At 37.9% G+C, this 25,378-nt stretch overlaps 1 protein-coding gene across 2 annotated transcripts in view; it reads left to right on the plus strand.

Moving 5' to 3' along the window:
* tspan9a (tetraspanin 9a) overlaps positions 1-23,171 on the plus strand; it is a 253,478-nt gene extending 230,307 nt beyond the window's left edge. For both annotated transcript variants that reach the window (XM_058086240.2, XM_058086239.2), the window contains 4 exons: positions 13,188-13,289; positions 13,544-13,675; positions 17,742-17,825; positions 20,660-23,171. In XM_058086240.2, coding sequence (XP_057942223.1) covers positions 13,188-13,289; positions 13,544-13,675; positions 17,742-17,825; positions 20,660-20,731 — 390 coding nt within the window. In that variant the 3' untranslated portion in view covers positions 20,732-23,171. The remainder of the gene's footprint in view (positions 1-13,187; positions 13,290-13,543; positions 13,676-17,741; positions 17,826-20,659) is intronic.
* The last annotated feature ends 2,207 nt before the right edge of the window (positions 23,172-25,378 follow it).

The raw sequence follows: 25,378 nt of genomic DNA on the forward strand, positions 1-25,378 counted from the left end.
AAAAACTCCTCATGTAAACGTGGCTATTGTTTTTGTTTTTGACGGAATGTCTATGCGCCGCACAGTGGATGAGTGGTTAGCATGTTGGCTACACAGTCAGGAGATTGGGAAAACCTGGGTTCGAATCTCGGTGTTTTCTCATACATTCCAAATACTTGCTGATTCCGTAAATTGGCAACTCCGAAAACCACAAGTTTAGTGGTTAGCGTGCAGACCTCACAGCTAGGAGACCAGGGTTCAATTTTTACAGGAAAAAGATTGGAAAAAATTGATTTTTTTTTAAGTAGCCAAAATTAAGGAAAAAAAATAATTTTGGGGGGAAAAATTTGTTTGGGGAAAATGTTTTTCTCAATTAAAATTAATGAAAAAAATGTGAAAATTGAAAGTTGAAGTAGTGCGCAGACCTCACAGCTAGGAGACCAGGGTTCAATTTTTACAGGAAAAAGATTGGAAAAAATGGTAGCCAAAATTAAGGAAAAAAAACTAATTTTGGGGGGAAAAATTTGTTTGGGGAAAATGTTTTTTTCAATGAAAATTAATGAAAAAAATATGAAAATTGAAAGTTGAAGGGGGTGGCACGGTGGTCTAGTGGTTAGCGCGCAGACCTCACAGCTAGGAGACCAGGGTTCAATTTCTACAGGAAAAAGATTGGAAAAAAAAAATTTAAGTAGCCAAAATTAAGGAAAAAATCTAATTTTGGGGGGAAAAATTTGTTTGGGGAAAATGTTTTTCTCAATTAAAATTAATGAAAAAAATGTGAAAATTGAAAGTTGAAGTAGTGCGCAGACCTCACAGCTAGGAGACCAAGGTTCAATTTTTACAGGAAAAAGATTGGAAAAAATTGAATTTTTTTTTTTAAGTAACCAAAATTAAGGAAAAAAAACTAATTTTGGGGGGAAAAATTTGTTTGGGGAAAATGTTTTTCTCAATTAAAATTAATGAAAAAAATGTGAAAATTGAAAGTTGAAGTAGTGTGCAGACCTCACAGCTAGGAGACCAGGGTTCAATTCCACCCTCCTCCATTTCTGTGTGGAATTTGCATGTTCTGCCCCATGCATGCGTGGGTTTCCTTCCGGGTATTCCGATTTCCTACCACATTCCAAAAAAAAAACATGCTAGGTTAATTAGCGACTCCAAATTGTCCATAGGTATGAATGTGAGTGTGAATGGTTGTTTGCTGGGATAGGCTCCATCACGCCCGCGACCCTCGTGAGGAAAAAGCGGTAGAAAATGAATGAATGAAATTACAAAAAATAATAAAGATAGTTATTTCACATCGACCATACTTATACTTATTTTTTTTGCATGAATGAATGATTTTTTTTTCAACTCCAGCATACCCTTTCCTCATCCTCACACCCTAGAGATAAGCGGCATAGAAATTGGATGCATGCATGGAATTCCAATCCCTCAGTCCAAAGTGTCACCACACCGGATTATTTTCCCTACATTCCCTTTGGAATAAAACATCATCACTTTTGGAGTGACATAACACAGAGTTAATATTCATTGGAAAAATTGATGTAAAAATTCAAACATGTTTTCTGAGTTAATCAGATTTAGGAAAATTCTCATTGGTATTTCTTTTCCGTGCAACTTTGTGTGACTTCCGAGTTTACGGCAAACTATTTGGGTTACATAGGAAGGATCAAGGTGAAGACCCCCCCCCCCCACCAAAGTTATCCAATAATATTAGTGAGATAAGGCAGCAGACATATTTGCTCCGGGCTGGGTGTGCCTGGAGACCTGATCCAAATCTAAGAATGGATTGGCTGCTAAATGAATTCCTTTATCTGTTTGGAAGACTAAGTAGGAACAAACATCTCTAAGCAGCGCTGGAGAATTAGCTCCAGTCCTGAGGGATTGTGATAACTCATCAAACGATATTTATTTTTATTTTTTAGTATATAATATTTTTGTTTTTTTTATTTTTATTTGGGCAAATATATGAAACATTACAATACATTTCTTACATCAATGAAAATATAACTTTCCATTATTTACATTTGTATTCAAGTATCTGATCATAAGCCGAAAAGGAGTAGGCTGAAGCAAAAGCTAATAAATTCCTACCCCTTTTTGCAAGAAATAACCATGTTCATGTTTTCCCCTGTTATTATTATCATTGTAATATTATTATTGTTATTATTATCATTATTTTTATAATTATTACTATTATTATTATGACCATTATTATAATCATCATTTATTACCGTTTTCATCATTAAAGTTGTAACAATTTTTGGATTTTAATTTTTTTTAATTATTTAATTTTACAAACTTCATTGCTTCTTGTAGAGATTTGTGCTATTATTAATTTTGTTATTTTATCATATAGCTCATATTTAATCACTCTCGTCGCCATATATCAGTAATGTTATATATTCACGACATAATGATTTTTCAAAAATATATTAATGAAGTCATTCAATGGGTGGTTAGGAACGGGAAGACCTGGGTTCGAATCTCCGCTGGGTACTCCACCCTCCCGCCCCCCCATTCCAAAAACATGTTAGCTTCATTGACCACTCCTTACCCCGCCTCTCGTCCGAAAACAGCTGGGATAGGCTCCAGCATCCAAGGGGTAAAAATTGATACGGATGCTATATGGTATCATGTACCCAGAAAAAATTATTACGTTTTAATTAATCTTCATGTTAAAGGTTAAATAACTGTTAATAGTTATCCTCCCTATCCGTGTGGAAGTGGTAAGTTTTTGGCTATTTAAGTTGAAAGGAAATGGCTAGGAAGGCTACCGTTTAGGTCGCTAGCTGTCTAGTTTGCGAGTTAGCATGTGTCTCAAGACCCTGCAGTTGCGCAATATGTTGTAAATAAAAAGTATAAATGTGACTATAGTCGTGTTTTGTCATGTCTACAGGGCTCTAATAATGCTTTGTTCATTTTAATGTGAAAAAAATAATTTGTCTACCCACCAACTATATGTGGTTTATTAAGTTTTTATTATTTGCTGTTTTATTATTATTATTATTATATTTATTTATTACTGATTGATTGATTTTCTTTATTCTTGATTTATTTATTTTTTGTTTTATTTTGTGTAGAAAAATAAAAATTAAGATATTTGAGAACAGTGGAATGTTTTATCAGAACTTTTATTGTAGAAAATCGGAACCAAAGCACTGAAAAAGTTTGTATATTTTTCTGTTTTTAATAATTTTTTTTTTTTTTTTTTGGAAAACCTGATGCAGCCCAGCCTTGCCCAGACCCTAACGGACAGAACTTGGCACTTGGCTCTTGTAGTATTCCATGTAAACTATTTACAAGTACTGGTCCTGGTCTACTTCACTAGGCTCATTTCTATTCACATTTTTAATTCAGTATCTCGCTTCTGTCTCTCCTGGGCCTGACTGCTTTCGCTCCCTACCTTCCCCCATCCTGGAATGTTTTTTTTTCCGCCCTACATCCTGCCGCACATGTCTTCTTGCCAGGTTGTGCTTCCGCATTGTGAGCTAATAAACCTTTAGCGCTGTTTGGCTTGGCATGTCGGGGGTTGACAGAGAAACAATGAGGTCACGGCGTTAAAGACGGATGGCAATAATCTGGTTTGTGGTCCGGGCCATCTGCTGGAGTCAGCTGGTTGCTAACTGCAGGACGTGACTTTATTATAGTGCAGCTTCTGGATGACATTTGCTGCTGAAGTGCGCCGTGCAAAGGGGAATTGAACACAGCAAAGTCAGACTTAAAGAGTCTTTCTTACAAAGCAGTACAGTTTTTGGATGGTTTTATCAAAAGTTGGATAATTGGGGAGCTTGGGTTGTAACCCATATATTTTTCCCCATGAAAAATATCACTGAAAAGGATACAGAACATTCCGTCTGATGGGTCATCAGAGAATTGCCGAGTTTTACACCAATGAGGACAGAACGCGAAGAACAAATAGACCGAATGACTCCACTTGAATAAAACCAAAATAAAAATAAAATCATAGGGTGTCCAATCATCATGATTGTTATCACTGACACAAAGAAGTCCGGAAAAATCGAAAAGACCACTGCAAAATTTGAATCCTTCCTTCCTTCCTTCCTTCCTTCCTTCCTTCCGTCCTTCCTTCCTTCCTTCCTTCCTTCCTTCCTATCTTCCTTCCTTCCTTCCTTCCTTCCTTCCTCCCTTCCTTCCTTCCTTGCTTCCTTGCTTCCTTCCTTCCTTCCTTCCTTCCTTCCTTCCTGATGCATGGTTCCTTCCTTCCTTCCTGATGGATGGATGGATGGTTCCTTCCTTCTTTCCTTCCTTGCTGATGGATGGTTCCTTCCTTCCTTCCTTCCTTCCTGATGGTTCCTTCCTTCCTTCCTTCCTGATGGTTGGTTTCTTCCTTCCTTCCTTCCTGATGGTTGGTTTCTTCCTTCCTTCCTTCCTTCCTTCCTTCTTTCTTTCCATCCATCCATCCATCCATCCACCCACCCTTCCTTCCTTCCTTCCTTCCTTCCTTCCTTCCTTCCTTCCTTCCTTTCTTCCATCCATCCATCCTTTCTTCCTTTATTCCATCCATCCTTCCTTCCTTCCTTCCTTCCTTCCTTCCTTCCATCCATCCATCCATCCACCCACTCTTCCTTCCTTCCTTCCTTCCTTCCTTTGTTCCTTCCTTCCTTCCTTCCTGATGGTTCCTTCCTTTCTTCCTTCCTTCCTTCCTTCCTTCCTTCCTTCCTTCCTTCCTTCCTGATGGATGGTTCCTTCCCTCCTTCCTTCCTTCCTTCCTTCCTTCCTTCGTTTAGTTCGTTTAGTTCGTTTAGTTCATTTAGTTCATTTAGTTTGTTCGATTAGTTTGTTCGATTAGTTTGTTCGATTAGTTCGTTCGTTAGTTAGTAAGAGCCGCTTACTTGTAGGCTTACAGGGACTGCAGATAAGCCCGGACGTCTGTATTAGGTATTGTTGTCAGGAATAAACAATCTGGTTCTCATTCTATGATTTGGTTCTTCAAGATTCCTTTAGATGCGCCCCCCCCCCAAGTTTCTTGGAAATCCAAACTGAATTAATCACGATTAACAAAATACCAATACCAATATTATGTTTAAACTGTAGGTACTGTAAGTAGTTTGGCGAGATAGATGGATGGATGGTTGGTTAGTTAGTTAGTTAGTTAGTTAGTTAGTTAGTTAGTTAGTTAGTTAGTTAGTTAGTTAGTTAGTAAGACCCGCTTACTTGTAGGCTTACAGGGACTGCAGATAAGCCCGGACGTCTGTATTAGGTATTGTTGTCAGGAATAAATAATCTGGTTCTCATTCTATGATTTGGTTCTTTAAGATTCCCTTATCTTCTATTGGAAACCCACTTAGAGTCCTCAGGGGTAGGATTTCTACAACTCGGCCCGTATATATGTATGTTTTCCAGACATTTAACAAGAAACTCAACGTTCCAAGTCATGGAAGATTACTTTGGACGAGTTAACAAATAAAACTTTCTCCTGCCATGCTTGGTGACTGATGTCTTGCATCAGTCGTCCAACAGGCAGGCAGGCATGATCAATTCATGACCGTGCTTTGGAACTCCAGACCAAACATTGAGCAGTAGCAGGGGTCTTTCTCCCTTTCCAGTTCAACCTTCTGCCTTTGGGCAATCCTGAACATGCATAGGAATTCAATATACCGTTTAATGATGTGCTATTAGCGAGCTCTGGCTCTGATTCTTCGTCTGTTTATTAGACTTTTGGAGCAGTTTACAGTTTTTTTTTCCAGACAGCGTCTACAGTAGCCAGTAAGTGGAACCAGTTTGACATGAAAAGTGCAACCAGCAACGATGGAAGATTTTCAGTGTGTGGTTTATGCGGCTGTACTTTTTGTTTTTTTCTATTCGGTCAAATGTCTACGCATTTGGATTTGCAAAGACTTGAAAATATTCTCACAAATCACTAATTGCATATTACGCCCTCGCCCTGTAAATATGCAATACCGGGCATTCGCTGGAAAACAAGTTGGACCTTCATACATTCCCACTTTTTGCATATTACTACATTTTTAATATCTTACTAATGTACGAGTAGAATAGACGAAATTCAATAAACGGAATAATAAGAGCAGAAACAAATATAGCTATACGTGTGCATCTTTTAAATAATTAGCAAGTTAGCCTCTCGGCATGCTAATGAGTAAGCAGCGAGGATCTGTGTCAGGTTCCTCGCTGGTCCCACTGTACCTGCTCCCCCAGGTGTTTACAATGTGAGTCTTCATACCGACACTAAGGGGAGTCTTTGCTCATGAATAATTCAAGACTTGGAATGGAATTAAAAATAAATCCACACACTGTCGAGACCTTCAGATCATGCACCAAAACGTCAAATATTCCCAAGATGGGTTCCACACTAAAAGAACGGACAACAAAACCCGCATTCCAAGAAACTATCCTAGCACTAAGAACCTGACACAAAAATACTAATTTAATTGAGATGTTTATATAAAAGTCTATTTCCCAGCCCAACCTCCCCACTAGCTGGATGTAGATCCAGCTAGTTCTCCTCACATTTGCAATAAAAGTGACTGAAAAGATTTGAATTGTCAAATTTGATATCTTAACTTTTTTACATCATCAACATTTTTGCAAATAACGAGATCTTATTTGCAAAACAAAAACAAAACCCTACAACACTCAGATAAGCAAATAAGTATGGTCGATGTGAAGTAACTATCTTTATTATTTTTCATTCATTCATTCATTTTTACCGCTTTTCCTCACGAGGGTCGCAAGAGGGGGGTGCTGGAGCCTATCCCAGCTGCCGGGAGGCGGGGTACACCCATGACTGGCCGCCAGCCAATCACAGGGCACCTATAGTCAAACAACCATTCACACTCACATTCATACCTATGGACAATTTGGAGTGGCTAATTAACCTAGCATGTTTTTGGAATGTGGGAGGAAACCGGAGTACCCGGAGAAAACCCATGCATGCATGGGGAGAACATGCCAACTCTGAGGGTGGAATTGAACCCTGGTCTCCATTCGACCGCCGTGCCGCTTTTTTTGTAATTATTATTATTTTTTATTTTTTTTTATTATTATTATGATTTTTCCTTTATTTATTGAGTGACGCTGAAACCAAATGAAGACAACCGAAGCCCAGTGGGAATATCACACCTAACAGCCTAAATTATTGGATTCAACTCAAAATTGGCGTAACGGGAATTATACGCCTCGGCGGATGGTGTCACGTGATGTCATGCTGCATCTTCAACCTTTTGAAAATACTTTTTTTCATTTTTTTTTTTGCCATTATGAGCCAATAAGTCAGTCGATGTTGTGCTCACCATCCGCCGTTTGTCGCCCCTGCACAACCGGAAACTACAATGTTCAAGTGTACAACACGCTAACTAAAACCTCGCAAGTTTTGGTACGCACCAAATTTTTGAAATTACAGTAGTTTACTGTAATTTATAACAATAATTAATACTGTTGCTTCACATTGAACAACCCACAATGCATTGCAAACTAAAGTTAAAAAAAACTGTATTCCGTTAATACAGTATATTACTGTTGGAAATTGGCCGTAAATTAACAGTAATTGTTATATGTCATAATATTTTTTTCATTTTGGAGGTATAGCTGCACATTATATACTGCATCATTGTGCTTGAGTGTCTCGATTAATTGTTGCATTTCCGATAATACACATCTATTTACTGAGTCTGGAAAAAGTACGGAATTGTGGACATCAAATTCCGAGGAACGTTGCACCAACATTTAATGTGACCTTCTTTATATAATAATATAATATAATATTCAAATTTGAGAGGCAGAAATCAGAGAATATTTAAAAAAATTTAATAAAAAAATCCGATGCATGTTCAAACAAAATTAAACCATTGAACAACCCACAATGCATTGCAAACTAAAGTTAAAAAAACTGTATTCCGTTAATACAGTATATTACTGTTGGAAATTTGCTGTAAATTAACAGTAATTGTTATGTGTCATAATATTTTTATTTTGGAGGTATAGCTGCACATTATATACTGCATCATTGTGCTTGAGTGTTTCGATTAATTTAAAAAAAAAATTAAAAAATTAATAAAAAATCTGATGCATGTTCAAATGAAATTAAACCATTGAACAGCCCTAAATTAACAATAATTGTTATATGTCATAATATTTTTATTTTGGAGGTATAGCTGCACATTATATAGTGCATCATTGTGCTTGAGTGTCTCACAATGTTCCCATGTTGGTCTTCTGACGGGATGACAAGTCTACCCCAAATTCCCGCACACATCTGCGGATTATTGCTTAATTTTATTGGAAAAAAATGGGAATTTTTATAAATCCATATAGACAACCTACAGAGCAAAACAGACCACAAACTCAAAGAAAAACACCCAATTAAGCAAGGCACCACTATTGTCCAAGATACTCCCGCCTGGTTGCTTTTAAATTACCACAAGCTCAAATCCCCAACTTCTGAAACATATTGTCAAAGCAAAAAAAAAAATATTTTTGATCATCTCGAAGTCGCTGAAATACGGTATCACAATGCCACTGAGTGTTCCGTCCAAAAAAAGAGGTCTTTGGTCAAAAAGATGTTATTTTTTTTCATCAGAATAATAGAAGCTAATGCAGTGTAATTGTGTTTGTTTCCCTTGAAAGTAGAAAAATAGGTCAGAGTTTCACGACCGAATTCATGTTTGCGCTGCAGTCATTTGTCTACCTCTCATTAGCCTTAAATCTGGATGGTTAGGTTTTCATGTCGGGCTCTAACAAAGCCTTCCACGCATGAAATGAAAGAAGTCATTGGAGACCAACAAGATGGTTTTTATGTGTGGTTCGGGTGGGATGGTATAGTAGGAGGGGGGCTCTCCAGCGACTCGGTTTTTCTTGAAGAAGTCGGTAATGAGCAAGCAGTCGCGCATAAAGACGAGATTGAAAGAAGAAACAAAGTAAGAAGCAAAGATTGATGATAAAGCTCCAAATCTCGTTTTCTCATACAAGGACGGATGCAGAGGATGTTTTGGGTGCCGGGAGCTGGAGGAGGCGTATGCATGTACGCTTCTCTACAGCCGCAAAGTTAGCAGCCCGGGACTGGAAATTAGTATACTAATCTTATTTCAAAGGATGCTCAAAATAGGATGCGTCCATGTTGAATGTTTATTCAGACAGTTACTGACAAAAAAAGATTATCGGTCAAAATATTTGAATGTCAATGTTAGCCTCTGTTGTTGCCACGGAAACCTCATATTGCTAAGTCAGCATATGAAGTAAGGCTTTGTAGTATCGCCGTTTATTTGTTCCAGACCCGACCGTGATGCGTTTATACCCTAAAGTAGTCTTCTTTGCTCATAAATCAAATATTTTTCTATGACCTTCTAAATTTATTTTTTAACATCATTAGAGATTTTCTTATTTTTTGGTAATAATTTTATTTTTTATGTTTGAAAGTAGTCTTTTTTCCTTATGAATCAAATATTTTTCTATTGCCTTCTAAATTTATTTTTTAACATCATTAGAGATCTTCTTATTTCTTGGTAATAATTAAAATTTTTTATACCCGAAAGTAGTCTTTTTTCCTTATGAATCAAATATTTTTCTATGACCATCTAAATTTATTTTTTAACATCATTAGAGATTTTCTTATTGTTTGGTAATAATTTTATTTTTTATGCCTGAAAGTAGTCTTTTTTCCTTATGAATCAAATATTTTTTTATTACCTTCCAAATTTATTTTTTAACATCATTAGAGATCTTATTTTTTGGTAATAATTGTATTTTTTATGCCCGAAAGTAGTCTTTTTTCCTTATGAATCAAATATTTTTCTATTACCTTCTAAATTTATTTTTTAACATCATTAGAGATCTTCTTATTTTTTGGTAATAATTTTATTTTTTATGCCCGAAAGTAGTCTTTTTTCCTTATGAATCAAATATTTTTTTATTACCTTCTAAATTTATTTTTTAACATCATTAGAGATCTTCTTATTTTTTGGTAATAATTTTATTTTTTTATGCCCGAAAGTAGTCTTTTTTCCTTATGAATCAAATATTTTTCTATTACCTTCAAAAAAATTTTTTAACATCATTAGAGATCTTATTTTTTAGTAATAATTTTATTTTTTTATGCCCGAAAGTAGTCTTTTTTTCTTATGAATCAAATATTTTTCTATGACCTTCTGAATGTATTTTTAACATCATTAGAGATCTTCTTATTCTTTGGTAATAATTTTATTTTTTATGCCCGAAAGTAGTCTTTTTTTTCTTATGAATCAAATATTTTTCTATTGCCTTCTAAAATTATTTTTTAACATCATTGGAGATCTTCTTATTCTTTGGTAATAATTGTATTTTTTATGCCTGAAAGTAGTCTTTTTTCCTTATGAATCAAATATTTTTCTATGACCTTCTAAATTCATTTTTTAACATCATTAGAGATCTTCTTATTCTTTGGTAATAATTTTGTTTTTTTATGCCCGAAAGTAGTCTTTTTTCCTTATGAATCAAATATTTTTCCATGACCTTCTAAATTTATTTTTTAACATCATTAAAGATTTTCTTATTTTTTGATAATAATTGTATTTTTTATGCCCGAAAGTAGTCTTTTTTTCCTTATGAATGAAATATTTTTCTATTACCTTCTAAATTCATTTTTTAACATCATTAGAGATCTTCTTATTCTTTGGTAATAATTTTATTTTTTATGCCTGAAAGTAGTCTTTTTTCCTTATGAATCAAATATTTTTCTATGACCTTCTAAATTTATTTTTTTGACATCATTAGAGATTTTTGTATTTTTTGGTAATAATTTTATTTTTTTATGCCTGAAAGTAGTCTTTTTTCCTTATGAATCAAATATTTTTTTATTACCTTCTAAATTTATTTTTTAACATCATTAGAGATCTTCTTATTTTTTGGTTATAATTTTATTTTTTTGATGGTCGTTCACATTAACCACAAAAATGAGACTTGTTAGGGTGAAAGAAAATCATCCCAAAGTAAAGACTGCTGATTATTTGCAACGGTAGTCAATGTTGTCTTAACCAAAATAATTCCACGTAAATCGAACTTATATCCAAATATATCGAGGCATGAATTGCATTTGAAAAAAATCTGAATTGAACTGTTCACACTGAAAAATCAAATATCACATATGAGCAGAAAATGTTACTGCAAAGCACAATAAAATGATCAGACAGTAATTTCTAATGTTATTATTAACAAGCACCTTTTGTGGACAGGTACTTTGGTGCTTTCAGTCCAAAAAAAGAACAGAGTCATTAGTCATTTGTTGGTTTTGTGTAGCAAATACTGTGAAATAAAGGTTGTCTTAGTTGGACCGAATACACGTTTTTGCATGTGACATTGACACGACACTAGGGATTCATTAGCGGTCCTAAAGTGGTGAGCCGAGACATTAAGTCTTAACTTGTAAATATCCTCGTTGTTGCGGTGTGACTAATCGTGCCTGTGAAGCCGTGCAGTGCGGTTTTGGGTACTGTGTGCCCATTTCCCCAGTAATAATTACCCACGCATATCTGAAGCGCCCTTCAATCTGTCGCAGCTGTTAGTCAAATCCCCCCCCCCATGGGCAAAGCAAACTGCGAGGAGAACTAAGCCACTGATTTTTGTTTCTCATTAACACATCCAATAAGATATTAATCTCACGCTGACACGGCACGACCCTGAGCACATTGTTGGAGTTCAGTCGCAAGGAAACCGTTGTACACACTTCGCTGGAGGGCACGTTGAAGCAGCATGTAGGGTGGAGGGGGGGGTTATTCAAGATGTATCTTGAGTCAAGCTCTATTTTGACAAGAGGAACGGTACATAGACGGATAAGAGTTTTGATTATTTGACGTTTTATCCGCAATTGATGCAATGAATCAATGCGTTATTATTGCAATAAATTAACGTATTCAATCCCAGCCGTTTTTCAAAAGCCGTCTCAGTCGGTATCAATTTTTTACTGATTTTTCAAAGCATATGGAATATTGTGTTCTAGGGTTATTTGGACATAAGTACTCTTACTGTCAGCATAATCAGTAAGTACTCTTACTGTCAACATAATCAGAGTAAGTACTCTTACTGTCATTATAATCAGAGTAAGTACTCTTCTGATTCTGGCTCTGATTCTGATTATGCTGACAGTAAGAGTAAGTACTCTTACTGTCAGCATAATCACAATCAGAGCCAGAATCAGAAGAGTACTTACTCTTAGTCAGTAAGAGTAAGTACTCTTAAGAGTAAGTGTAAGTAAGAGTAAGTACTTTTACTGTCAGCATAATCAGAGTAAGTACTCTTCTGATTCTGATTCTGGCTCTAATTCTGATTATGCTGACAGTAAGAGTAAGTACTCTTACTGTCAGCATAATCAGAGTAAGTACTCTTACTGTCAGCATAATCAGAGTAAGTACTCTTACTGTCATTATAATCAGAATCAGAGCCAGAATCAGAAGAGTACTTACTCTTAGTCAGTAAGAGTACTTACTCTTACTGTCAGCATAATCAGAGTAAGTACTCTTACTGTCAACATAATCAGAGTAAGTACTCTTACTGTCATTATAATCAGAGTAAGTACTCTTCTGATTCTGGCTCTGATTGTGATTATGTACAGTAAGAAGTACTCTTACTGTCAGCATAATCACAATCAGAGCCAGAATCAGAAGAGTACTTACTCTTAGTCAGTAAGAGTAAGTACTCTTACTGTCAGCATAATCAGAGTAAGTACTCTTCTGATTCTGATTCTGATTCTGGCTCTGACAGTAAGAGTACTTACTCTTACTGTCAGCATAATCAGAGTAAGTACTCTTCTGATTCTGGCTCTGATTCTGATTATGCTGACAGTAAGAGTAAGTACTCGTACTTGTACTCTTAATTGCATGTTTGCAATAGTTTGCAGGGGTAGAACGGGGAGAACATGCAAACTCCACACAGAGATGGTCGAGGGTGGAATTGAACCCTGGCCTCCTAGCTGTGAGGTCTGCGCGCTAACCACTCGTGCAATGCCTCCTTGAAATGATTTCCAACTCGGAATGATGACAGCGGTCTGTGGGTCAAATTATTCGATGCCGTCAAAGCAAGAACCCTACCGATTGAGATCAAAGCTCGAAACCTTTTATATTTTTTGGATTCATATTTTTCGACAGCGCTGTCTGGGTTTTAATTTTCCAGCCATTTTCCTCACCGCTGTTCCGAGACCATGTTCGATTCTAAGATATTTGTAACCGTGCCTGATGTTGTGTCTTGCATGCATCCTACAGGTGAGCGAGAACGCTAAGCAAGATTTGAAAGATGGGCTCGCTCTCTACAACTCCGAAAACAACATCGGCCTGAGAAACGCCTGGAACATCATCCAAGCCGAGGTACGCCGTCACATCAAATAAGAGATACGTACATTAGCGCTAGTTTCCACTCACAGCCTGGACTGCAGATAATGTATTACCTTGCTTCCTGTCTTAGCATTAATGCAACATTGTGTTTTCACGGCCGCCTGTCTGAGTACCTACCATTACTCTCGCAATCCACCATGTGAATGAAGTCACTTTAAAGTTGGTTTTAGGTATCTGATGGACTCGTCTGGCTCACTGACTGCGTTGTGTTTGTGTGGGATACACAGTGGAAGTGCTGTGGCGTTATAGCCTACACCGATTGGCATGAGGCCCTGAAAGAGAAGGTCGTCCCTGACCGATGCTGCCAGGAGCATTACCAGAACTGCGGGCGGAACTCCACCAATATGTTCTGGAACCGGGTAAGTGGACTTAAATGTATTTCAGCCAGGAGGGGGTCAAAATGAGACGGACTGATTCTCCTGTTAGAAAATATTAGGTTTAAGGCTCAAGACACTGGTGAAAAATAACTGTAATAAATACATCCAAGGGCAGCAACCTAAGCATTATCTATTATTTACATAATAGTAATAATTCATTTATCAGTATTTGGATGCTCATGTTTTTGAGTGTTGATTAAGTCTTCTCGAGACTCCCAGGAGGAGCTGACCTCACACTTTGAAAAAAATGTTAGCGCCTCTTTGGTGCGCCAAAAATTCAAAAACATCCATCCATTTCTGGGTCGCAGGGGTAGCAGTCTTAGTCGGGAAGCCCAGACTACCCGGTCCCCGGCCACCTACTCCAGCTCCACCGGAAGGACACCAAGGCGTTCCCAAATTCAAAAACAGTCACGATGGTCGCGAGCCAATCCCAGGGCACATATAGACAAACAACCATTCACACTCACATTCATACCTATGGACAATTTGGAGTCGCTAATTAGCCTAGCATGTTTTTGGAAGTTTAGAGGAAACCGGAGTACATGCAAACTCCACACAGAGATGGCCGAGAGTGGAATTGAACTCGGGTCTCCTAGCTGTGACGTCTGCGTGCTAACCACTCGATCACCGTGCAGCCAACTTGCTGTGTTTAATTAGAATAAATAGTTAACTGTTCATATAATATTTACTCGGTTGTACGCCAGTCGAGTGGTTAGCGTGTAGACCTCACAGGGTTCAATTCCACCCTTGGCTATCTCTGTGTGGAGTTTGCATGTTCTCCCCGTGCATGCGTGGGTTTTCTCCGGGTTCCTCCCACATTCCAAAAAAACATGCTAGGTTAATTAGCGACTCCAAATTATCCATAGGTATGAATGTGAGTGTGAATGGTTGTTTGTCTTTATGTGCCCTGTGATTGGCTGGCCACCAATCCGGGGTGTACCCCGCCTCTCGCCAGAAGACAGCTGGGATAGGCTCCAGCACCCCCGCGACCCTCGTGAGGAAAAGCGGTAGAAAATGAATGAATGAATAATATTTACTCGGTTGTACGCCAGTCAAGTGGTTGGCGCGTAGACCTCACAGCTAGGAAACCAGGGTTCAATTCCACCCTCGGCTATCTCTGTGTGGAGTTTGTATGTTCTCCCCGTGCATGCGTGGGTTTTTTCCGGGTTCCTCCCACATTCCAAAAACATGCTAGGTTAATTAGCGACTCCAAATTGTCCATAGGTATGAATGTGAGTGTGAATGGTTGTTTGTCTTTATGTGCCCTGTGATTGCGACATCGAGCGACCAGTCCAGGGTGTACCCCGCCTCTCACCGGAAGACAGCTAGGATAGGCTCCAGCACCCCCCCACCTTCCATTGTCTGCAAAACTGCCACTTTTTTCCACATAGTAAAGCCTTGCTAAATAGCTATGCTATGTTTACCAATTTATTCGCATTACAATGCTAATCTGCTCCGTTATGGGGTTTGTTCAGTCCAAAAAAAGGGATTAAATAATTACCAAATTGACAAAAGCAGACATTGAGCTAGCCCACTGGGGAAGTGCCGCGCTAAAATCCTATAATCCTGCCCAGACAAAAAATGGCCACACATTGCATCGGGAAATCATTCATGCAGTCTCCGCTAGGGGCGCCATTTGACCCCACCTCATTACTGAGTATGTGACCTCTGACTGAACCAACGTACATTTTAAATCTCTGGCACGTTGCAAAATTTATGCACACGGCTGTCTGTTATGACCCATACGTCTGGATTTAAAATTGGCCGTTCATAAGTAATTCACTTCTTTTGCACCTCACCTACTACGACTATGCTCTTTTCTTCCATTGTATTATTCACACAGGCGATGCTTTCAGTAGAACAGTGTTTTTCAACCTTTTTTAAGCCACGGCACGTTTTTTTTTTACATTGGAAAACATCACAAAGTCTATAGGAGGAAGCTAGGTGTTGCCACACGGGCCGATATTACATTGCTCTGCCAGTCTTTACACCACGGACACACGACAGTAGCCATGTTTACATGAGGAATTTTGATGATGATTAATAAATGTTAATCATGGTATGCTAACCGAGTTGTATGCTAACTGAGTTGTATGCTAACCGAGTTGTATGCTAAACAATGTGTATGCGACCCGAGGTGTATGCTAACCGAGGTGTATGCTAACCAAGGTGTAAGCTAACCAAGGTGTATGCTAACCGAGGTGTATGCTAACCGATTTGTATGCTAAACAATGTGTATGCGACCCGAGGTGTATGCTAACCGAGGTGTATGCGAAACAATGTGTATGTTAACCGAGGTGTATGCTAACCGAAGTGTATGCTAACCGAGTTGTATGTTAAACAATGTGTATGCGACCCGAGGTGTATGCTAACCGAGGTGTATGCGAAACAATGTGTATGCTAACCGAGGTGTAAGCTAACCGAGGTGTAAGCTAACCGAGGTGTATGCTAACCGAGTTGTATGCTAAACAATGTGTATGCTACCCAAGGTGTATGCTAACCGAGTTGTATGCTAAACAATGTGTATGCGACCCGAGGTGTATGCTAACCGAGGTGTATGCAAAACAATGTGTATGCTAACCAAGGTGTAAGCTAACCAAGGTGTATGCTAACCGAGGTGTATGTTAACCGAGTTGTATGCTAAACAATGTGTATGCGACCCGAGGTGTATGCTAACCGAGGTGCATGCGAAACAATGTGTATGCTAACCAAGGTGTATGCTAACCGAGGTGTATGCTAACCGAGTTGTATGTTAAACAATGTGTATGCGACCCGAGGTGTATGCTAACCGAGGTGTATGCGAAACAATGTGTATGCTAACCGAGGTGTAAGCTAACCGAGGTGTATGCTAACCGAGTTGTATGCTAAACAATGTGTATGCTACCCGAGGTGTATGCTAACCGAGTTGTATGCTAAACAATGTGTATGCGACCCGAGGTGTATGCTAACCGAGGTGTATGCGAAACAATGTGTATGCTAACCGAGGTGTAAGCTAACCGAGGTGTATGCTAACCGAGTTGTATGCTAAACAATGTGTATGCTACCCGAGGTGTATGCTAACCGAGTTGTATGCTAAACAATGTGTATGCGACCCGAGGTGTATGCTAACCGAGGTGTATGCGAAACAATGTGTATGCTAACCGAGGTGTATGCTAACCGAGGTGTATGCTAACTGAGGTGTATGCTAACCGAGTTGTATACTAAACAATGTGTATGCAACCCGAGGTGTATGCGAAACAATGTGTATGCTAACCGAGGTGTATGCTAACTGAGGTGTATGCTAACCGAGTTGTATGTTAAACAATGTGTATGTGACCCGAGGTGTATGCTAACCGAGGTGTATGCGAAACAATGTGTATGCTAACCGAGGTGTAAGCTAACCGATGTGTATGCTAACCGAGTTGTATGCTAAACAATGTGTATGCGACCCGAGGTGTATGCTAACCGAGGTGTATGCGAAACAATGTGTATGCTAACCGAGGTGTATGCTAACCGAGGTGTATGCGAAACAATGTGTATGTTAACCGAGGTTTATGCTAATCGAGGTGTATGCTAATCGAGGTGTATGCTAACCGAGTTGAATGCTCACCGAGGTGTGTGCTAACCGAGGTGTGTGCTAACCGAGTTGTATGCTAAACAATATGTATGTTACCCGAGGTGTATGCTAACTGAGGTGTATGCTAACCGAGGTGTATGTCAACCGAGGTGTATGTTAACCGAGGTGTATGCTAACCGAAGTGTATGCTAACCGAGGTGTATGCTAACCGAGGTGTATGCTAACCAAGGTGTACTATTAATACTAGTAATATTTGCAAATGATGATTAATAAATGTTGTATGCTAAACAATGTGTATGCTACCCGAGGCATATGCTAACCGAGGTGTATGCTAACCGAGGTGTATGCTAACCAAGGTGTACTATTAATACTAGTAATATTTGCAAATGATGATTAATAAATGTTAATTTTCAACAGTGGTTGAAAATCACTGCAGTAGAAGATGTGAGCCGCCCGGTTGAGATCCTTCATTGTGTTCCTCTCGCTTTGCAGGGATGCTTTGAGAAAGTGGAAGAATGGCTCGATGACAACAAGCACCTGCTGGGAACCATCGGCATGGTCATCTTGGTGGTGCAGGTAGGAGGTTTTTGCAAATGTTCGTTTTGCCCGTATTGCAACACGTCTGCATCAATTGGCGCTCCCATCCAATGCGCCTCCATTTTCTGCTGGGAAAGTTATAAGGTTTGTTCTCAGTGGGCGTTATGGACGCCCACGTACCGAAAATGTTGTTGACACTATGTTTTTTTCACACTGACCCTGTCTGCGAGACTCAAAGCATCTTGGTTTCGCTCCAGGAAGGAAGTAAGCAGCCATCAGACGGAACGCAAAAAAAATATATAAGAAAAAATGTTATAGGTGCTGTTACAGAATTAGAATCCCATCATTGGGTCTGTCGCTTCGATTAAAGTTTAAAGTTTGTCAGATTTCATTGTTCAAAGTATAAAATGTACTCACCATAAATAACCTGCAATAAAAGCCTGTTGTTCCTGCAAAAAAATTAAAAATAAAAAAATATATGTATTTTTTAATCATTCATTAGTAGTGAGTATAATTCCAACCTGCAATAAAAGCCTGTTGTTCCTGCAAAAAAATTAAAAATTAAAAAATATATGTATTTTTTAATCATTCATTAGTGGTGAGTATAATTCCAACCTGCAATAAAAGCCTGTTGTTCCTGCAAAAAAATTAAAAATTAAAAAATATATGTATTTTTTAATCATTTATTAGTGGTGAGTATAATTCCAACCTGCAATAAAAGCCTGTTGTTTCGGCAAAAAAAATAAAAGTAAAAATATATATTTTTTACATCATTCATTAGTAGTGAGTATAACATCTATGCCACAACGTAAACAATATTGTTAAATAATGACAATAATAATAAAAAAATGTAAAAAATAATAATAGTAATAACCAATAAGCAATGGTAATGGTTTTATTTCATTTGAACATGCATCAGATTACAATTGAGTGCATCCCATAATCAGTTCATAGTTCCACATGTCCAAATGGTACTTTTACAATAAGTAACTGTTACATTTGTTCACTTCCTGCTTTCCATAATACAGTTTAAGGTTTTTTTTTTGGTTTTTTGTTGTTTTTTTTAATGCACCTCGTACCGAAGTACAAAGTGATATGATCATCCAATGCCATAATGGGTACCATAGTAAGTGTCAATATAGTGATATATAAAGTACATCATGACTGGTTCAAGACTCTTCATCCTTGTATTTACAAATAATTTTCGACGAGAAAAAGGCGATTTTTTTTAAGGTGTGCTAAAAAGTACTTCAGTTCTCCTGCACTCCACCCTGTAGCAGATAAAGGTTTTAGAATGAGCCTTGCAGCTGTGTTTGATGTACGAGCATCATGGGTAATGGCAGCTTCAAAGAGATAGCGGGACACCTCCATTTACATCAGTGACTTAATGCTTGTGCACAACATACCCGTTTTTCTCTCACAGAGATTCTATACTAGCTCCCATTTGCAGGCCAGTGAATGAAAATGTGCTGGTGTTAGAAGTTAGTAGTTAGGAGGACTTAGTAGTTAGGAGGACTTAGTATGCTGGTTTAAAAAAAAAGACATGTATATTTATTTATATATAAAAACAAGCCAATTTTCTCACAGAAAACACAACTCTAATAATTTAGGAATACGGTTCTCCCTTGGTATATTGTGGTTCAAGAATCGCTCCCTCACTCGACCAATTAATTTGTCAAATTATGATCGATTTCATGGATAAATACGATGTATTTAAAAGAATATTCATAAAGCAAACGGTACTTACTCTTGAAATTTTCAAGCATAACAATTGCTACATTAACAAAGTCATTGTATTAAAATACCAAATAAGCATCAGAAGAAGCGTTTTAATTGTGAATGTTGTAATTTACATTGGCCACTAGGTGTCAGTAATGGTCCGATTCCATCTGTTTATGGATTATCTTATATTAGCATTCATTAGTGGTGAATGATAAAAATGAAAATATATAAGCCTGTTGTTCCGGCAAAAAAAATTCAAATGAAAAAAAACATATTTTTTTAATCATTCATTAGTGGTGAGTATAATGCCAACCTGCAATAAAAGCCTGTTGTTCAAGCAAAAAAAATAAAAAAATTAAAGAAAAATTATTTTTTTAAAAAACATTCATTAGTGGTGAGTATAATGCCAACCTGCAATAAAAGCCTGTTGTTCCGGCAAAAAAAATTAAAAATATATATATATTTTTAAATCATTCATTAGTTCATTCATTCATTCATTTTCTACCACTGAGTATAATTCCAACCTGCAATAAAAGCCTGTTGTTCCGGCAAAAAAAAAAAAAAAATAATACATTTAAAAAAATCATTCATTAGTGCTGAGTATAATTCCAACCTGCAATAAAAAAAAAAAAAAATTTTTAAACCATTCATTAGTGATGAGTATAATTCCAACCTGCTGTTGTTCTGGCAAAAAATTTTATTTGATTTTTTTTAATCATTCATTAGTAGTGACTATAATTCCAATCTGCAATAAAAGCCTGTTGTTCCGGCAACAAAAAAAAATACAAATAAAATAAAATTTTAAAAATCATTCATTAGTGGTAAGTATAATTCCAACCTGCAATAAAAGCCTGTTGTTCTGGCAAAAAATAATTAAAATAAAAAATAATAATTCTTTAAAAACCATTCATTAGTGGTGAGTATATTTCCAACCTGCAATAAAATCCTGTTGTTCTGGCAAAATAAAAAAAAATTAAAAAAAATGAAATCATTAATTAGTGGTGAGTACATGTACATTTTATACTTCAGACGTTATCATGAGCGTATCTACGTATCAATTGTGATTTTCCGCCATTCATCATCATACAAAAAGCATATACTTGACATATAAACATATTTTACCGACTGTACCATTTCCTCCTCTTCCACAGCTTCTGGGGATGGCGTTCTCCATGACGCTCTTCCATCACATCCACAGAACAGGGAAGAAATATGACGCCTAGCCTCAAGAGAAGAAGAATCTCAATTCCTGAAATTCCTGATGGGATGGAACTTTTGATGAAATGCCACCCCCCACCCCCACCGCCCCCATTTTCTTTCTCCCGCCACTACTTTCCAATCATCCTTTGACTCTGTTGCTAGAATTTGTGTGCAAATTCCATGTGCCCCCCCCATTCCTCTCCTTTTGTCACTCATTTTTGCCAAAGAGTAACACAACTGGAAGAGGAGAAAGGATTGGATGGTTGTCACTCCTTGATTGTTTTTCCTTTTTTTTTTTTTTGGCTTGGAATAACGGTTTACTGAAAGGAAGGGCGCACAGACACAAAAGACAATAACGACTTTTACTAACACTTCCCACTTCCTTGGGAAAAAAGTCCCTTTTCCCATTTCTGGAATATTTGTCTTTTATTTTGATTAAAAATCAGCTCCTTTTTTTTCTTCCCTTGTAAATGAATGAGAAAAACAAAACGGCATGCTAGTTTTCTACTTCACCGACTTTAATTCAAAATCCTTTAGCACTCTTTTTTTCCAAGTACGTTTTATATGTGATTGATGCCGGAATGGAATGATAGATGTTGGAATTTTTTTTTTTTTTTTTTTAGATGTTGGATTTGACGTGAGGAGTTTTTTTTTTTTTGGACTATCATTTTGGGTAAAGTGAGTGTGGGATGGGAGGAAGTCATGGAATTCCATTGTGTTCTCTGGATAATGGTGCACAGATGCCTGGGAAAAGACTGCTGCCACACCCCGCCATCGTTGCTTTTTCCTATTGAGACAAATGCCGTCGAATTGTTGTTTATTGTTTATTAAAGCTCCACCAGGACTGTCAAGACCAAGATCCTTAGTGATGAAACCCCCCCTTAGAGAGCACACATTAAAGACTAGTGTGTTTATCACATTGTTCCACCCTGCAGAGGTTTAAAAAGTGCATAAAAAAACAGGGAATCGTGGGGAATACGGGCGGAAAGCGAGCAGACGTGTATTCTTGCTGATATCATAAATTGTGTTAGCGGAGGCGGTAAAGCGTTTCTATTCCATATTCCGCAACTGTCACACATTTTGTTCTTCTCTCATCATCTCTCTACTTCACCTTTCTGTGTGTATTTCCTCACAAATATTTTTTTCCCATATGTCTGAGTCTGTACTTTCGGCCTCAAAATCCCACACGATTGCTCCCACTCATGGCACACCTAGAACTCCTATTTCCGTGCCTCGTGGTTCCTCGCCGAGAGTAGGCCGATCAAAGTTGAGACCGCTAGCCATGGCATCTGTTTACATAAACAATATTGTTAAATAATGACAATAATAATAAAAATTAAATTAAAAAAATAATAATAGTAATAACCAATAAACAATGGTAATGGTTTTATTTCATTTTAACATGCATCAGATTACAATTGATGCACTATTGTTAAATAATGACAATAATTATAAAAATTAAATTAAAAAAATAATAATAGTAATAACCAATAAACAATGGTAATGGTTTTATTTCATTTGAACATGCATCAGATTACAATTGATGCACTATTGTTAAATAATGACAATAATAATAAAAATAAATTTAAAAAAATAATAATAGTAATAACCAATAAACAATGGTAATGGTTTTATTTTATTTGAACATGCATCAGATTCCAATTGAGTGCATCCCATAATCAGTTCATAGTTCCACATGTCCAAAAGGAGTAGAGAGAAGCTGGTACTTTTACAATCAGTAACTGATACATTTGTTCACTTCCTGCTTTCCATAATACAGTTTAAGGTTTTTTTTTGTTTATTTTTTTTAATAATGTACCTCGTACCGAAGAAATGGGTACCATAGTCAATATAGTGATATATAAAGTACATCATGACTGGTTCAAGACTCTTCATCCTTGTATTTACAAATAATTTTCGACGAGAAAAAGGCGATTTTTTTTTTAGGTGTGCTAAAAAGTACTTCAGTTCTACTGCAGTCCACCCTGTAGCAGATCAAGGTTTTAGAATTTACATCAGTGACTTAATGCTTGTGCACAACATATTTGACATATCATGTCTGAGTCTGTACTTTCGGCCTCAAAATCCCACACGATTGCTCCCACTCCTGGCACACCTAGAACTCCTATTTCCGTGCCTCGTGGTTCCTCGCCGAGAGTAGGCCGATCAAAGTTGAGACCGCTAGCCATGGCAACGTGCCCTGAAGGACGCATCTGTTTACCGCAGATTCCCTGCAAGACGCTTGAGAATCAATCCGCCTCCTTAAAAGACTGAAAATACTCGTCGGTATGTCTGGTGTGATGACTTCAAGGGAAATGGCCTCGGGGAGGGGAAACATACCGAATATCATCTGAACTCGAAAGATCCTTTTCTCTGAGCTGTAGACGTTTCTGTTTTTTACTACAACTTTGAAGAACTAGCTTGTTGCTAAAGTGAAACAAATCATATCGTCGAAAAATCAAGGAGATTAAGACTAATTTGTTGCTCAGTGTGAACAGTCCGATTCGGATTAGTGATTCTGAACAGTACAATGCGACGACCCGAGTTTGGGTATTGGGTTATGGGGGCAGCCTAAGAAGGGATACCCAGGCTTCCCTATCCCAGCTACCTCGTTCAGCTCCTAAGGTGTTCCCAGTTCTGGGTCTTCCCTGAGACCTCTCCCCGGTCGGATGTGCTCGAGTCGTTCCCAGGTCAAGTTAGTTGAGAGGTGCCCTGAACTCCCCAAGGAGGCATCTAAGAGGCATTCCTTTTGAGTTTTTCCAATTTTTCAGTTTTTCAGTTTTTCAGTTTTTCCAGTTCTCCTCACCCGATCTCGAAAAACCCTGCCGCCCTACAAAGAAAACTCATTTTGGTCGCTAGTCCCCACGATTTCAGTCACTACCCCAAAACTCATGAGCATAGGTGAGGGTAGGAACGTAGAGTTCTGCCTTTCGGCTCCGCTCCCTTGTCGCCACAACAGACCAATCCCGAGTTCAGATGCCACACCAATCCTTAATCTCCGAGCAAAATAATTTGATTCATATAATATTTACTCGGTTGCACGCCGGTCGAGTGGTTAGCGCGGAGACAGGTAGGGTTCTTGCTGTTGACAACATCGAATAATTTGACCGACGGACCGCTGTCATTATTCCAAATTGGAAATCATTTCAAGGAGGCATTGCACGGTGGTCGAGTGGTTAGCACGCAGAGTTCAATTCCACCCTCGGTTTTTTCCCACATTCCAAAAACATGCTAGGTTAATTAGTGACTCCAAATTGTCCATAGGTATGAATGTGAGTGTGAATGGTTGTTTGTCTATATGTGCCCTGTGATTGGCTGGCTGGCGACCAGTCCAGGGTGTACCCCGCCTCTCGTTCGAAGACAGCTGGGATAGGCTCCAGCACCCCCTGCAACCCTTGTGAGGATAAGCAGTAGAAAATTAATGAATGAATAATATTTACTCGGTTGCACGCCAGTCAATTGGTTAGCGCGTAGACCTCACAGCTAGGAGATCTGAGTTCAATTCCACCTTCGGTCATCTCTGTATGGATTTTTTACATTCTCCCCGGTTTTCTCCGGGTACTCCGGTTTCCTCCCACATTCCAAAAAAAACATGCTAGGTTAATTAGCGACTCCAAATTGTCCATAGGTATGAATGTGAGTGTGAATGGTTGTTTGTCTATATGTGCCCTGTGATTAAAAAATTAACCATCGTATGTATATGCAGCGTCTACATAGCCTAAGAAAGAGCCCTAAGCTAACTCCTGAGGATGACTAAAACATAAATTGACCTTTTAACACGAAATTTTTTTGCATTTTTTTTTACCTGTATTTTTCGGGTCAATTTGGATGTTTGCGAGTGTTTTCTTTTCCGTTGCTTATGGCCATGAACAAATTACATGCATAAGAATGCCGAAACTGGAACGCCGAGTCGGGGCAAAATAAATAAAAGAATGAATTTGGAGAAAAATTCAATAATTTTAATTGTTTGGTGGAATGCATTTTTCTGAAGAGTTTGATATGTGTGACGTTGTTGGGATCAGTCCCCCCCCCCCCCCCCCCCCAGATTCTTTTGTTCAAACACCCGTATGATGACTACAGGAGTCTCAAGGACAGTTTACAATTTAGAAGGTTTTGAAAAGTCAATTTAATCTCAGAAGAAGAACTTTCTTTGAGCGAAGTGGTTGACCTCCGTTTTTCATAGTTGGGATGTTTGGCAGAAGCTCGTCTCCGTGAAATAAACATTACATTGCTCGGCATTTGAGGATATTTTATGGAATAAGCGGAATTCCTAAGAAAGAAGCCCAAGGTATGGATACGTTTCGGGACAATCCTACACCCATTTGCGATACTTCAGTCAGTCAAGATCGGAAACCAAATTATCAGCAAGATTTTTTTTCTATGAAACTGACAACAGGAAATCGAAAATGTTTGATTCCCAATCTGGAAACTCTTTGTAAATGTTCCATGATTGTTCACAATCCTGGGATTGAATGCTCTTTTAACCCAATACTGTTCTTTTTGTACACTGTTTAAATATTTGTTTTTATATAGCGTCTTCTTCTTGTTTGACGCGTTCCCATTGTGAAAACATGACATCATTACGTTATTTGTTTGCTAAGGGATTAGTCAAACTCGATGTTGCAAAAAAACGTTCCGTCTCAACACGGCTACAGGCGCTAAAAGCAATT

The sequence above is a fragment of the Doryrhamphus excisus genome, linkage group LG6, assembly GCF_037039965.1.
Source record: "Doryrhamphus excisus strain RoL-2023G ecotype Guam linkage group LG6, RoL_Dexc_Guam_v1.1, whole genome shotgun sequence".
Lineage (NCBI taxonomy): Eukaryota > Metazoa > Chordata > Actinopteri > Syngnathiformes > Syngnathidae > Doryrhamphus > Doryrhamphus excisus.